This window comes from Balaenoptera physalus (genome assembly GCF_965194825.1).
Source record: "Balaenoptera physalus genome assembly, contig: HAP1_SCAFFOLD_943, whole genome shotgun sequence".
Classification (NCBI taxonomy): domain Eukaryota; kingdom Metazoa; phylum Chordata; class Mammalia; order Artiodactyla; family Balaenopteridae; genus Balaenoptera; species Balaenoptera physalus.
The window spans coordinates 314,239-329,655 of record NW_028125845.1 but is presented as its reverse complement, the minus strand read 5'-3'; the positions used below and the strand labels follow the sequence as shown (position 1 = coordinate 329,655).

The 15,417-nt window shown below is 36.9% G+C and overlaps 1 protein-coding gene across 1 annotated transcript in view; it reads right to left on the bottom strand.

The window, feature by feature from the left end:
* Positions 1-1,040: 1,040 nt before the first annotated feature.
* The window catches only part of LOC309653701 (ELKS/Rab6-interacting/CAST family member 1-like), a gene marked incomplete at its 5' end in the record, with an annotated part of 129,269 nt that continues 114,892 nt past the window's right edge, over positions 1,041-15,417 (bottom strand). Inside the window, 2 exon segments of the mRNA XM_082478539.1 lie at positions 1,041-1,997; positions 2,768-2,901. Of these exon segments, the coding sequence (XP_082334665.1) occupies positions 1,924-1,997; positions 2,768-2,901 (208 nt within the window). The 3' untranslated portion in view covers positions 1,041-1,923.

Here is a 15,417-nt window from a genome sequence, read left to right as displayed (position 1 = left end):
GGACCTCGTAGTTTTATCTATTTTATATATAGTATACACTTACTTTGTGTGATCCTGGCTGGTCAGCCCACATGATTACTTTCACTTCTGATATAATTTTTCAGGTCCAACCTCAAATCTTTGATAAGAAGTTATTTTAAAATAAGTTTATTAGCATGTGTGTGCTCTAAATCCAACAGTAGTTATTAGAGATATGGTTTTGCACTAGGTATTCCTCTCTTTTTTGTTCTTGGCCAACCAATCGAAAATTAGCTTTTATTTTCTGGTTGGTTTGCTAGATGTTTATGACTATAATAAAAGTCTTAAATTTTGTCTCATATCTTAAAACACAATCTGAATTAGCAATGGATATTGTGCTCTACATAGGGGCTGTGATATAAGTATAGTTTCCAACTTCAAAAACATATAACCTAGAAGGGAACACACACAGACACATATGCAGCAATTATGGCAACTGCATTTGTTTACGAAGTGAAATAGTACTGAGATGGATAAAGTGCTAGCAAGCCTTGAACAGCCAAATCAGCTTCAAAAATAGATGTGCAGTTCTTTAAAAATATTTTTAACATTTTTCCAGCTACATGTAGAATATAACTTAGCATAAAAACGGTACGGGTTTTATTTTAAGTAATTTAGCATTTTGACATCCTCATAATGAAATTAAATCCAGGAGGAGGTTTCTCTCCATGATCTCTTGAAATGGTCCTTGATCATCCACAATATTTCCCATCATCACAAAGGTGGTACCAAGGGCAGGAAACTCCAACATTATTAAAGTTTCATAAAGCCAAGTCAATTTTAAGAATAGAATGACCCCAAACTGATAAAGGTCTTGACAGATAATTTCAAGGGAAGCATAAATTATTTTCTGTTTGTCACAGGGCAAAAATATTTAGGTTGAGTTAATGAATGGTAGAGTTTTTGAGTGGAGAGTGTCCTTAAAATATTATGTAGATCTGTACTGTCAACAGATGCTAGCCACATGGCATTATTTATATTTAAACAAATTTAAAAATAAGATTAAAAATTCAGTTCCTCAATTGCATTTGCCATATTTCAAAGATGTTTACTAGCTCCATGTAGCTACTGAGTACTGCATTGCATGGTACAGATATAGAATATTTTCATTATCACTGAAAATTCTATTGAGCAATACTAAAATTATACCCAGATATTCACAGAGAAGGCAACCAAGTCTCAAGGAAATAATATAACTTCCCCAAGGTCACACAGCTATGTTTTGAAAGAAAAACAAAATGACACAAAGGAAATAGTAACAGAGGCATTAAAGAAACCCAGTAAGTTTCTGGAGCAGTCAAAGTAGGGTTTAAAAGTGCATACTTAACTGTTAGCAGGGTTGAAGCTCTTGATGGTTGGTAAGATCTACCTGCCTGAATTTGGACATGAGCATTTTATGCAATGAATTAAAAGCAAAAAATCATTTCAGCGAATGGCTGCCAGCTCCATATTTTTAGCCACTGCTGTGCTTCCAGATTATGTTTATCACTTTCATGTACAGGGCACCACTGTGATATGTGATGGTTTATCTGACCCCAGAGAAATCAAGAAATCTTGTGGGGGTTATGGCTATATTTGAAAAGGTTGATTTTTAAATGCATCATGCAGACTGGCCCTGTTTTAAAAGGGATTCCTGCCATCAAATAATCAAAATGTAAACTCTCTTCTCACCTTGCAAAAGTCAAAGATACTCCCTGCATTTTTATTATTTCGTTGAAATCCAAATATTATTTTTCCATTCTCTAATTTGTTTTCCTCACAGTGTGATCAGCTATTGCCAAGGAAGGAAGGGTTAGATGTATCAATCAAAGTTTGCTAAAGGCCCCCTAGGTAATTGAACTCTCAGGAGAAACAATCGTCATGTATTCTTTTCCTGTTGTTTCAATATCTTCGTAAAGAGTCATTTCAATATGTTTGGTTCTGTAGCAGAGGTTCTGTGAAGTGCTTCTGTTCCTCAGAGGTCCAGAAAGCCTGCGAGTCTGTGGGTAAAGGTGGGTAAGGAGAGAGAGGGAAGGAGGCTAGAGAGAGGCTCAGTGCTGAGATAAGGACAGTGTTCTAAAGCCTCCTGGGGGTGAGGCTGGGGTGCACAAACACCCACGACTAATCCAGACAGAAACTGAATAATCAAGGGGACGAGCACTGTGAAGTCATGTGGTCACCTCTCCCTCTAGAAATACACATTGCCCTCAGTAAGCCTCCTCCCGCCCCAGAAGAGCATTAGGAAGGTCTGGAGAGGGGGAGTATTGGCAGAAATAGAAAAAGCAGGTTGAAGGAATTAGCCTGGAGCAGAGAGACCAAGAAACGCAAGCCAGCAGATGGAAGGCAGACTTTTCATGGAAGTCTCCAAGCCCAAGTCAAGTTCTGGGACCACCAAGTACAAGTCAAAGAGTGCTCATTTAACCCCTTTGGGCCCCCACGCGAGTGGAGGAAGACTGGACAGAGAGGGAGAAGGGGCCATTGAAGGTACAGTATTTACTATGGGATTTAACTCCTGAAAGGCCTCCCAGTAGCTTCAGATCTGCTCAAGAATCCTTCATGTCCTGCTGGTTCCCAGTGAGTGGCTCACAGCTTCAAGGCCTCCTCTGCCAGATGGAGAACTATTTCAAGCATCCTGCCTCTATTTTGTACTGTAGCAATGCAGACAGGAAACCTGACCCCATTTTCAGGTTCTAAAGAGAAATTCTAAGTACCTGAAAGACTGAGGAACATGGTGGCTTTTATTTAAGATGTGGAGATAGAGAGCACATACCTGGACTTGGGCCTGCAGCAGCACCAAGGGTTCCCTTTATTTTCTCTCCCGTCTGTGTTTCTCCTTTTCCCTCCGCTGGATTAGCCACGGGGACTCCAAGTTCTTCATTCTGCGGTCCTGGTACCAAGATTTTCCTGGGAATTACAAAGTTATTCACCTTCTACATTGAGCACTTCTTATTTTTTCCCCGGCAACGTAAGTCATCCTTAAGAGGAGTCAGGGTGCTAGCTCTTAAATATATTTTAGTCATCCTTTTGTACATTAAATGCTCTTTCTTGGAGACTGCTCCTGACATGGTGTTCACCGTGCTCTCAGCTGGCCTTCTGAAGTTCTGCCCTGCCTTCCCCACCAGGTACAGTTCAGGAGCTGCCTACCTCAGGGTGACAGGTTATCTTCTAGTTGCTTTATTCCTTTCCCTCTTACATTTAGAGAACATAATTTGAATACATAAACTTCTCTGTGACCACAGCTTTATTTGCAACCCACAGGTTTTGTTATGGCATATTTTCATTATCATTCAATTAATAAAATTCTAATTCCCATTGCAACTTTATCTTTGACCTACATAATGATCAGAAGTATGTTTTTAATATCCAACTATTTGGTAAAATATTGGTTATATATTTTTTAATTTCTTGCTTATTCGGAGTCTTGTTTTATAACCAGCATATAGTCAGTTTTATAAATGTGCCACGTGCACCTAAAAATTTCTGCGTAATATATATATTCCATCATTGTTGGTGCAGGGTTTTATGTAAATTTAGGCCAGAGTTTTTAATGATGGTATTCAGATCTTCTATCACCTGCTGATTTGTTGTTGTGGTTCTATGTTACTGATCTAGGTAATTTAGATTATTCTATTTCGACTTAGTTTTTTGGAATTTCCCTTCATATACTGCATTGAAGTTTAGATATATAATATATTCCTTGTAAAGTAACAGTGGGTTTTATTATCCTGCCTTATCGCCAGTGATAATTTTTGCTTTCAAATCTGTGTTAACATTAAAAAATCTTCAATTGTATTTATTGTTGTTATGACATAATTTTTGAATCCTTTAATTTACAGTCTGACTCTTGTCTCTTGTAAGTGGCATAGAATTAGGTTTTTTGTTTGTTCCAATAATCCTTGTCCTTTAATTTGAGTATTTACAGTTAATGTATTTTCTTATAGACCGTTTACTCCTTGTTTACTATTTGTCCCACCTTGTTATGTTCCTTTTGCTCTTCTTTCTTCCTTTTAGATTTCTTCAAATTCCATTTTCCCTTGTATTAGCTTGTTATTTTTACATAAGTAGCAGTTACACATGTACCATGACTTATTAGCTTTTTTACTGCTTCTCAAGCAATGCTGAGATCTTAAATTTCTGACTACTTTTTTCCTCTTCCATTTGTTTTTAATGCATTCTAATTTTTGATATATTTTATTATTACTCTTTTGTGCAGTTAGATTTTATTTAGGTTTATCCACTTATTTATCCTTTCTGTTATACATAATTCTTTATAAAGTCCTTATTTTCATCTGTGATAACCTTCCTTCTGCCTGCGGGTCTCCCTTTATAATTTAATTCAGTCGGTTCTGATGAGAACATATTTTCTAAATTTTGTTTGTCTGCAAATTTCCTTATTTCATCTTTCCTTCCAAACAACATTTTCTCTGCGTCTAGAATTCCCAATGGGCAGCTCTTTTCTTTAGCACTTAAAAATGTTATTCCATTATTTTCTAGTATCCAATCAGTTTCGTTGAGAAGTAAGCTGTAATCTTAATCCTGTTGTTCCTTTGAAAGGAATCTCTTTTTTCCTGGGGCTGCTTTTAAGATGTCATGTTTTTCTTTGTTATTCATGAATTGTACTGTGGTGATCTTAGGTGTGGTTTTCTTTGTATTTATTCTTGTTGCATTTTTTTTAGTGCTTATTGAATGTATGGCTCCATATATTCTTTTTAGTTTTAGACAACTCTCAGCTGTTATTTCTGAAATACTGTTTTCATCCCAATCTCTCTCTCCTTTTTTCTTTGGACTCCAGTTTACACATATGATAAAAATGTTTCCTGTGGCCCATATGTCTCAAATGCGCTTTTGTGTACTTCTTATTCTTTTCGTTTCCCATGCTTTAGTCTTAATATTTTTACTACTCTATCTTCCAGTTCACTTACCTCTCTTTACCTGTGTCCAATCCACTACCGAGTTTTAAATTTCGTATAATTTTTATTTCTATCAGTTCAACTTCAATCAGTTTCTACTTTCTGGTTGTCAAGTTAAATTCTCCACCTTGTCATCTATTTTCTTGAACTTGATAACATTTACCAAAATATGTATGAACTTTAATGTTTAGGTCATCTATGATTCTGATTCTGTTTTGTTTTTCATTCATTTAATTCTCCTTTTCTTGGTAGTCTTGGTGGTTCTTCAGTGAATGAATACCAGACTTGGGATATGACAAGTTGTAGAGAATCTGAATGACATTACAGTTGCCCTTTGAACAACCTGGGTTTGAACTGCACAGATCCACTTATACATGGATTTTTTTTCCATAAGTAATACAGTACTACATGATCTGTGGTTGGTTGAATCCTCAGATTCAGAACCACAGATAAGAAGGGCCGACCATAAAGTTATATGTGGATTTTTGACTGCACAGGGAGTCAGCGTCTCTAACCCCTACATTGTTCAAGGGGTCAACTGTATTTTCTTGAGGAGAGAATTTCCTATTCTTAGGTAGGGAGCAGAGGGGACGATCACCTCAGTCACTGGACCAACTTCATACTCATTTTCCTTCTTTATCAGGTTCAATGTAGACGTTGCATCAACCTTCCTAACACACAGACACACACACACACACACATATGTACAGACTTTCAATGTCCTAGTTCATATCATTAGTTTTCCACTGGGCCAGAAATCTTTCATAGGTTCTGAACCCCCGTTTTGTCTCTTCAGCATTATGAGCCAACTAAGTCTTTGCTTTGACTTCAGTTAGCTTTTGTTTGACTTCTTAGCATCTTGCCTTGTCTACCTACTTATACATGGAAACTACTGCAAGGGAACACTGTTGCTGAATCCAGCTCAGTTCTCTGAATCTTTACTCTCTCTGTGATTTTGGTCCTTAAAATTCTAGCTGCCTTGTTTTTTCTCAATTCCAACTCTGGTTTCCTTAGTCCTATGACATTGTCCTAAGATCTACTGGCTTTTCTGCCTCTTAGGAGTCACATTTGGTTTCTCAGACTTTTGCTCTTCATCGGTAGTTTCTAAATGACTGGACTAGAAAAGCATGTGCACAATATTGTTCTCACTTCAGTGAGTTTCTTTCTCTACTTTACTCTTCTAGGTCATGGCTACCTCAGTAGCTTTCTAACGCTCACAGTCAAATGTTGCTTATGATTTATCTGGCCTTTCTAGTATGTTTTCCTAAGGTAAACTGATATAGTTGGAAACAGAAGTTTGTACCCACCATTTAAAAAATTCTGTTTTGTCTTTCTATGAATTCTCTTCTTCTCCCATCTTCTGTCACTTTTTCCCACCAAAAATTCCCATTCTCACAGATAGATTATTTTAAGATTAAAAATTATTATTAAGCTAATATGTGAATTTTGAAAGGAATTAATTTTGCTTTGAACAAGAACACAGATTGGTGAATGGAATATGGAAGATTCCTTAAGACCTTTTTCATCTCTAAGAGTAGTATCCAACCATCGGTACCACAATAAGTTTGTCAACTGTGGAAGAAAGCAGTCTTTATAACGTCAACATTATTCAGTAATCTCAAAAACTGCTTCACTTTCCTGCTCATGCCACCAATTTCCAAATGTTCAATGGGAGCAGAGAATCATGGGATGGGACATGGAGAAATGGCCTGTCATAGTAACTATAAATATTGGAAGAATGAAATTATAAATAAAGAGGGTTTTCTATGAATATATTTGAAGTGTTTGTTCCTAAAGAACTTGTAGAATAAGACTCAGAAGTTTAACATAGAAACACTTCTTGATAAGTATGAAACTCAGTAAAATTTATCTCATAATAGTTTTTTCTTTTGTGTTATGTGATTGTCAGGGTGACACAAAACTATTTTTATCTGGACTTCACAGATCTTATTTTTACTATGGGATCAGTGACCCTACATGTTTGAAAAGTGGCAAAATAGTTAAAATTGGAACATTTCCCCCAAATCCAGGGCATATGACTTACATTTCTGTAGAAGGCAATATTATATTTCTGTCTAGTTCTGGGGTAAACATTTTCATACCTGCCAATCCAATTTGACTAATGTATTGTTTTTACAGTGCATTAGTGGAAATTAAATGGTAAATTCAGTCAAACAGCCATTTCATACATCAGAAAGGAAAATCAATCAACACAACTGTCTGACCGAAATGAATGAAGAGAACAATTCAAGGCAAACAACTGTCCCCGTAGACTTGTATAAATACAGTAGTGGTGTCATGTGCAGAATTAATCTTTCCTCACCCTTAACTGGAGAACACTCTGCCAGCCAATTCAGTCACTCAAATGATACTGAATTATAATATTCCAGTTTCATTTACTCTCAGTTACTGGTGACTGCCCTTCCTTCTCCTTCATCTGTCCATCAGTGGAGAATGTCAGAGCAGGAGAATAGTAATATTGGCATATTGTCATGTACTGTCTTGAATTCCACAGCTTCAAAATTCTTAGGCTAACTCAATGATCTTAAAAGAGTCTGGCGCAGAAAGGATATGTGAATTAAATGGCAGACCACCGGCTGACCCTTCCGGCACTAACAGCCCTTATTCCCGGTTCTAATATATCACAGAATACTCAAGAGGAAGTTTTTGAGTGGTCAGCAGAAATATGGCTCCAAAGCAGGCACATGGAAAAGAAATGTTGTCATCTGTGATCCACTTTAAAGTTGACTTGTCTTTTACTCATAAACCAGATTCAGGGTGAATTCTCTTCTGCTGAATGTTAAGAGAATCTGTTGGAGGAGTGTGGCCAATTCTTTTGAATTTTTTTTACTCTCTAACATTTTTTTAAACATTTTTATTGGAGTATAATTGCTTTACAATGGTGACTTGGTTTCTGCTTTATAACAAAGTGAATCAGCTATACATATACATATATCCCCATATCTCCTCCCTCTTGCATCTCCCTCCCACCCTCCCTACCCCACCCCTCTAGGTGGTCACAAAGCACCGAGCTGATCTCCCTGTGCTATGTGGCTGCTTCCCACTAGTATCTGTTTTATATTTGGTAGTGTATATATGTCCAAGCCACTCTGTCACTTCATCCTAGCTTACCCTTCCACCTCCCCATCTCCTCAAGTCCATTCTCTACGTCTGCATCTTTATTCCTGTCCTGCCCCTAGGTTCTTCAGAACAAATTTTTTTTTTTTTTTTTTTTTTTAGGTTCCATATATATGGGTTAGCATACGGTATTTGTTTTTCTCTTTCTGACTTACTTCACTCTGTATGACAGACTCTAGGTCCATCCACCTCACTGCAAGTAACTCAATTTCATTTCTTCTTATGGCTGAGGAATATTCCACTGTATATATGTGCCACATCTTCTTTATCATTCATCTGTCGATGGACACTTAGGTTGCTTCCATGTCCTGGCGATTGTAAATAGTGCTGCAATGAACATGGTGGTACATGTCTCTTTTCGAATTATGGTTTTTTTAGGGTATATGCCCAGTAGTGGGATTGCTGGGTCGTACAGTAGTTCTATTTTTCGTTTTTTAAGGAACCTCCATACTGTACTACATAGTGGCTGTATCAGTGTACATTCCCACCAACAGTGCAAGAGAGTTCCCTTTTCTCCACACCCACTCCAGCATTTATTGTTTATAGATTTTTTGATGATGGCCATTCTGACTGGTCACACAAAGAACTTTGGCATGGTGTTCATCATCTAGCTAATCCTAACATGCAGACATTTATGAGAGTAAAGTCACGTCTTTGCCAGAGTGGGTTGCTTATTTGGGCAACTGGGTCAAATCAAGAAGGGCAAATGTAGGCTGCCAGAGTAAATAAGGAGAGGAAAAACAAAAAGAACGAGACCTATCATTCATCAGTGATTTTCCCCCCAATATTCTTAGCCTCCACCTATCTCCATCTTACTGGTAACACAGGAACTAGACTGAACAATCAGGTAAAAGGTCTCTACAGAAACTGAGTTAATATAGAAAATTAAAAAATAAAACATAAAATTGTAAATTTTCTTCCTAGGGATAATTGAGATGATAGTTCAGTAATAACGTAAGATCAGGTGAAGTCTAAAGAAATTTTAGAAAACCTGGATAAAGTAAGAAAACATCTGTTCGCCGGCATCCGAATGTTCGAGAGACACTGAGACATGTGGGCCAAGTTCTGGAGAGAAGGGAAACACAGACGCAAGCTTGACATTTGGTGCAGCTTTTCTCCTTGGGGCATTTGCTGATTCAACTCATACAGCGTAGGAACTGAAAAGCCAAGGAGTTCAAAAGACTCTAACCACAGAAGCCAAACGGCAAGAGCTCAAGCTAAAAGCAACAACTAATGGAATGACAGGCTACACGTATCCTTAGTCTCACAGGGCTGGGGGAACCATTACATTTAAAGCCTAACAAATATAAGGGTAGTTGGGAATAGGGAGAATCCAAACTTTCACATGGTAATCCCAAAGGGCAACACCCGTAGAGGAAGGACAAGACAGAAATAGAGCAACCTTCACACAGACTGAAAAACAGCTTTGAATGCGCTCACACTGAGAATGGACTAAGGTTACCAGTCCCTATAGTAACTGTCTGCCATGGGCAAAAGGAAATCTTTTCAAGAGAACGATAACAGTATCCAGGACGTGGAGGTATCTTAATAGTTTCCTAAAATAAGTTAAGCCCAATTTTAATATAAAAAATAATTGGACATACCAGGAAAAAGACTAAATGATTAAAAGCTCAAAAAAAAAAAAAAAAGGACAATGTAAATAGACACAGGAGGACAAGAGTTAGTAGGCGGTTAAAAAACAAAACAAAACAACTATGATTAAACAAAGAAAATAGACACATGGCAAATAAGCATATGAAAAGATGCTACACATTCCATGTCATCAGGGAATTTTCAATTAGAACAATAGTGAGATACCACTACACACCTATTCAAATGGCTAAAATCCAAATACTGAAATCCCAATGTTGTTGACGATGCAGAACAACTGGAATTCTCATTTGTTGCTAGCAGGATACTTGGCAGTTTCTTACAGAACTAAACATACTTCTACCATACAGTGATCTAGTAATCATGCTCTTTGGTATTTACCCATAGGAACTGAAAAGTTATGTCCGCATAAAAACCTGCACATGGATGTTTATAACAGTTTCTTTCATAATTGCCAAAACCTGAAATCAACCAAGGTGTTTTTCAATAGGTGAATGGATAAACAAACTGTGGTATATCCGTACAAAGGAATAGCATTCAGCGCTAAAAAGAAAAGGCTATGAAGCCATGAAAAGACATGGAAGAAGCTTAAATGCATATTGCTAAGTGAAAAAAAGCCAATCTGCAAAGGCTTACGTGCATATTATATGATTGCTGTATGAAATTTAGGAAAAGGCAAAAGTGTGGAGACAGTCAAAAGATCAGTGGTTGCCAGAGGTTGTGGGGAGGGAGAAAAGGATGGGTGAAGCCCGGAATTTTAAAGGCAGAGAAACTCCTGTGTATGGTTCTGTAATGGTGGATACAGGTTATTGCACGTTTGTCAAAAATCATAAAATGTACAAAACAAAGAGTGAGGTCTAAAGTAAAGCATGGACATTAGTTAGTAATAATGTATCAATATTGGTTCATTAACTATAACAAATGTATTACGCTAATGTAAGATGTTAATAATCGGGGAAACTGGGTTGAGAGGTAAGGAAGTATGAGAACTCTGTCCTTTCTGCTTAATTTTTCTGTAAACCAGAAACTGCTCCGAAATAGTCTGTTAATTTAAAAAACAAATCTAGACCTGCATACAAAACTTGCACGTAAACCCAACCACAGCAGCATTATTCATACGAGCCCCAAAGTGGAAGTAACCCAAATGGCCATTTACTGTGAATGGATAAATGAAACATAGTAATATCCACACCATGGACTATTATTATTCAGCCATAAAAAGAAATCAAGTACTGATACATGCTACAACATGCATGAACTTTGAAAACATGCTAAGTAATCGTATGATTCCATTTGTATGCAATGTCCAGTCTAGACAAATCTGTAGAGACAAAGGATATTAGTGGCTGCCTAGGGTTTGGAGATATGGGGGAGTGAGTGACTTATAATAGATTCTTTTTCTTTTGGGGGGTGGATGAAAGTTCTAAAATTGATGGTGGTGGTAGATGCATAAGACATTAAATTGTGCACTTTAAATAATATGGAAAGTAAATTATATATCAATGAAACTATTATTTAAAATTATGATTAATGTATTAAAAAAAGGACAACATATACAATTTAAGCAAAAAGTATTTGTGAAATGCAACCAAAAGAAACTTCTAGAATTAAAAAAGCTGAAATTAAGCACTCAGAAGATCGGTTGAACAGTACCTTAGTCAAACAAAAGAAAGGATTACAAATGTCAGTTAAAAAATAACTACACTAAAATTTGGAGGGAAAATGATGGAAAACAGAGAAATAAGTACTTAGGACATATAGAGTATACACAAAACACTGTGTCTAGCCAACCCCAAGTCACACAGCCTAGGGAGGAGACACACAGCCTACCTGAATCACAAGGACTCCTCCAAAGGAAAAATGAGGTTCTGATGCCAGAGGTGGAAGGAATGAATTACAAAGAAAAAGAACAATGGTAAACTATAATCTAGATATACATTGGTAAAATACATAGGTTCCCTGGGGTTGTGATCTGGTACAAACAATAAAAAAAAAGATAAGACTCATAGTAGAGGCTGCTAGATTCTGCTGAGGAAAATGTCCAGGGAGGGAAGAGTTGATTTATTTCCTTGTTTTTTTAGAGTCCACATATAAGTGACATCATGCACTATTTGTCTTTGTCTTATTTCCCTTAGCATAGTGTCCTCCAGTTTTATCCATGTTGACTTAAATGACAGGATTTTCTTCTTTTTTAAGGTTGAATAATATTCCATTGTATATATATATACCATATTTCCTTTATCCATTAATCTACTATGGACACTTAGGGTGTTTCCATACCTTGGCTCTTGTGACTAATGCTACAGTGAATGTGGGAGTACAGATATCTCTTCAAAAATGATGATGTTTCCTTTGGATATACACTCAGAAGTGGGAGGGAGGAAGAACTTACGACACAAATCGACCATGTGTAAAAGATGTAGGAATGAAAAACTCTGAACACCTAGGAAGAGTGTGGAGTATTTGGAAAGGTCACTGTTCAAGGTCATACATAGTTTAAAATTATGACATTTCAGTGAGCCTGTGTGCATGAAGGCTTGCTTATATTTCGGGATTTGAATACAGTGCAAAGAAGTGCTGCTAAATTTTCGATCAACATCAAAAAAAGGGTGGAAATGTTTTTTTCTTTTATTATGAAACTGGAGGAAAGGCAAGCCTAGAATTCTAGGCCCACTAGAATTTTCCCTGATGATAGTGGTAATTTAGGAGAAGAAGAAGGATCCAAGGCCATAGAACAACTTTGAAAGCAAAATAAGGCTGCTGAGTCTTCACCCAGTGTATGAGATTAAGTTCTAATGGCATATGATGAAGTGGGCGTGACACAGCTGGCAGAGCTGGTTGAGTTGTTGAAAATGGCTCTTGAAGCTACAGGCATTGGACAGTAGACGTAGAAGAAGAAAAAGGTAAATCCAAAAGAGTGGAAGGACAAAATTAATCAAGAGAAAAGTCAAAAATAGAGAAGAAAAGCAGTAAACTTGGCAAATAAAACCAAAAGCTTGTTCTTTAGAAAGACCAATAAAATAAGCAATATTTGGCAAATATGATCGAGATGGGACTAGCTATAACACAGACAGAATTTTTTTTTTTTAATTACGAAAGAATACTATGGTAGCTTTATACCAACACATTTGAAAATCTGGACAAAATGGCTGATTACTGATTAGTTATATGCAGCCATTATTTACTCCTGTTTTGAGTAGAGAATACAAGTAGCTTTATGAAATTAGAAAATATAATCAAAGATATACACCTTAGAAAGACATCAGTTATTTTCCAATGTATTAAAAAATTAGAAGAGTCCTAATACAAAAATCAGATATGGAAAATTTACCCAAAAAGTAACGAGAAGCACATTTCTTTGAAGATCTTAAGTTCTAAGTAATATTAGCAAATAGATTCCAGCAACATATTTTTAAAAAGTCATTATGATCAAGAGGGATTTATCACCATAAAGCAGATTTTTTCAAGTAGGATAAAGTTGGAATGAGGAAAGAAATGTCCATATCCAATATCAAAACACACTCCAAATTTCAGTAGTTTAAAAGACTCTAATACGCTGTAACAGTACATCAGTAGATTATTAAAGCAGAATAGGAACCCATGTATATGTGAGAAATAAAATATAGAGTAAATAAAGTACAGGCTGTCTTCACTGTGGAGCTATAAAAATGATCACAGAAGCTGAACTGTGCAAAGTTGATCTCAGTGATTGATGGGGAAAACATTATTGTTCTATGACCTTAAAATCTTTCTGACAAAAACACTAGAAACTTTCTTGTTTGTTATAAAGTTATAGATAGACTTAAAAAAATTAGTAAATCTTGTATTTAGTTAATACAGTGCAACCTAAAACATTAGAAGTATTGAAAATTAACATGTTTTATTCCATTGTAAAAAACTTATGAGACTTCTAGTTTTGAGTCCAGCAAGGAAGGAGCTTGGAAGTTGCCACTCTGTCCTAACAGGTAAATATCTGGACACACTGAAAAATCAACAATTCTTCTTAGATTCATTAGAGAAGTGAGGTCACAGGAAAAATCACCGTGCCCAAAACTGGAGAGGCAGATGGCAGATACAGAGAATAACAACTTACCGGAACAGAAACCCAAGAGCAGAAATCTCTGTGGAAAGCAATGGTGAGGTAGGAAAACCTGAACTATATTTGAAGGATTGCTGGAGGCTTGTGTGGAAAAGTCTGTGAGGTAAAAACTCCAGGGAAGCCCCTATCCTTTTGCGACTTTTGTCTCTTGAGCTCTACCAGGTTGTGACTACCAGGTGAAGGTCAAAGGAAAATCCCCTTGGAATTCTGGCAGAGGGAGGGTGAAAGGAGCAATTTTGAAATACACCAGAGCATTCTGCTGTTCTTCATAAGGCCTGCCCTCAGGAGAAACGGTTTTACCAGAGGCCTAACCTATGGGGTTTTGTCAGAGCCTAACTGACCTGGGGGAAGGGAAATATCCTACCGTGAGCCCTGCCGGCCACTGTGTTTCACCTAAGGTGAGGGAAAATACTGAGAGGCACTTGTGACATTCATAGCTGAGGAGCACATGCTCATTATAAGACTGAGACCTAATCATAAGACTATGCAATGCTTCTATAACACCACATCTCTAAAGGACTATGTACTGCAGTGAATTTCACCAGTGCATCGTGTCTGGATTTTCAAGGAAGAGAAAAGTGAATCATATAAAATGCTTGATTAAACCGAGAAATGGCAGAAAAAGAGTGGAATGTAAAAAAGGAACAAAGAACACTGGCAATAAATATGAAACAGTAACAAATATGGTAGGTATTAATCCAATGATATCAATAATCATTTTAAATACCAATGGTACAAATACACCAGTTAAAAGACAGAGATGGTCACAGAGGATCGATAAACAAGATCCAAATAGAAGAAATCTACTTTAAATATGAAGGCACATATAGCTTAAAAGTAAAGGGTTGGGGAAAGCTACATCATGCTAACACTAATTAAAAGAAAGTTTGAGAAGCTGTATCAATCTCAGACAAAGCAGAGTTCAGAGCAAAGAAAATTATCAGACAAAGAGGGACATTCCATAATGATAAAGGGGTCAATTCTCCAAGAAGACATAACAATTCTTCATGTTTATGTGCCTAACAACAAAGCATCAAAATTCGTGAGACAACAACTGATAGAACTGCAAGGAGAAAGAGATAAATCCACTCTCATAGCTGGAGATTTCTACACCGCTTTATCATAAATGGACAAATCCATCAGGGAGAAAATCAGTACAGACATAGCTGAATTCAGCAACACCATCGACCAAATGGATACAATAAACATCTACAGACTACTTGAACAACAGCAGAATACACATTGTCTCAAGCTCACATGAAGTACACACGAAGACAAACCACATTCTAGGCCATAAAACACACTCTAACAAATTTAAAATGTCAGAAATCATATAAAGTCTGTTCTCAGACTGCAGCGAGGTCAAACTGGAAGTCAAGAACAAAAACAAAGCTGGAAATTCCAAAATACTTGAAGATTAAACGGTTCAACTCTAAGCAATACATGGACCTTGCTGTCTGTATGTGAACTGAATAACATGCACAGTGACCAATCACCTACAGACTTTGAAAGAAGGGACCTGATTGTTCACTGACCATGATACACATCTGTCATATCCCGGGTGATTTGTTGAGTTAAGAACTAGCTGTGAAGTTTGCACTTTATGCCCTTCCTCACAGTTAATATGGCAGTAACTGAAATTTGATGGTTTTGTTGTGGTCC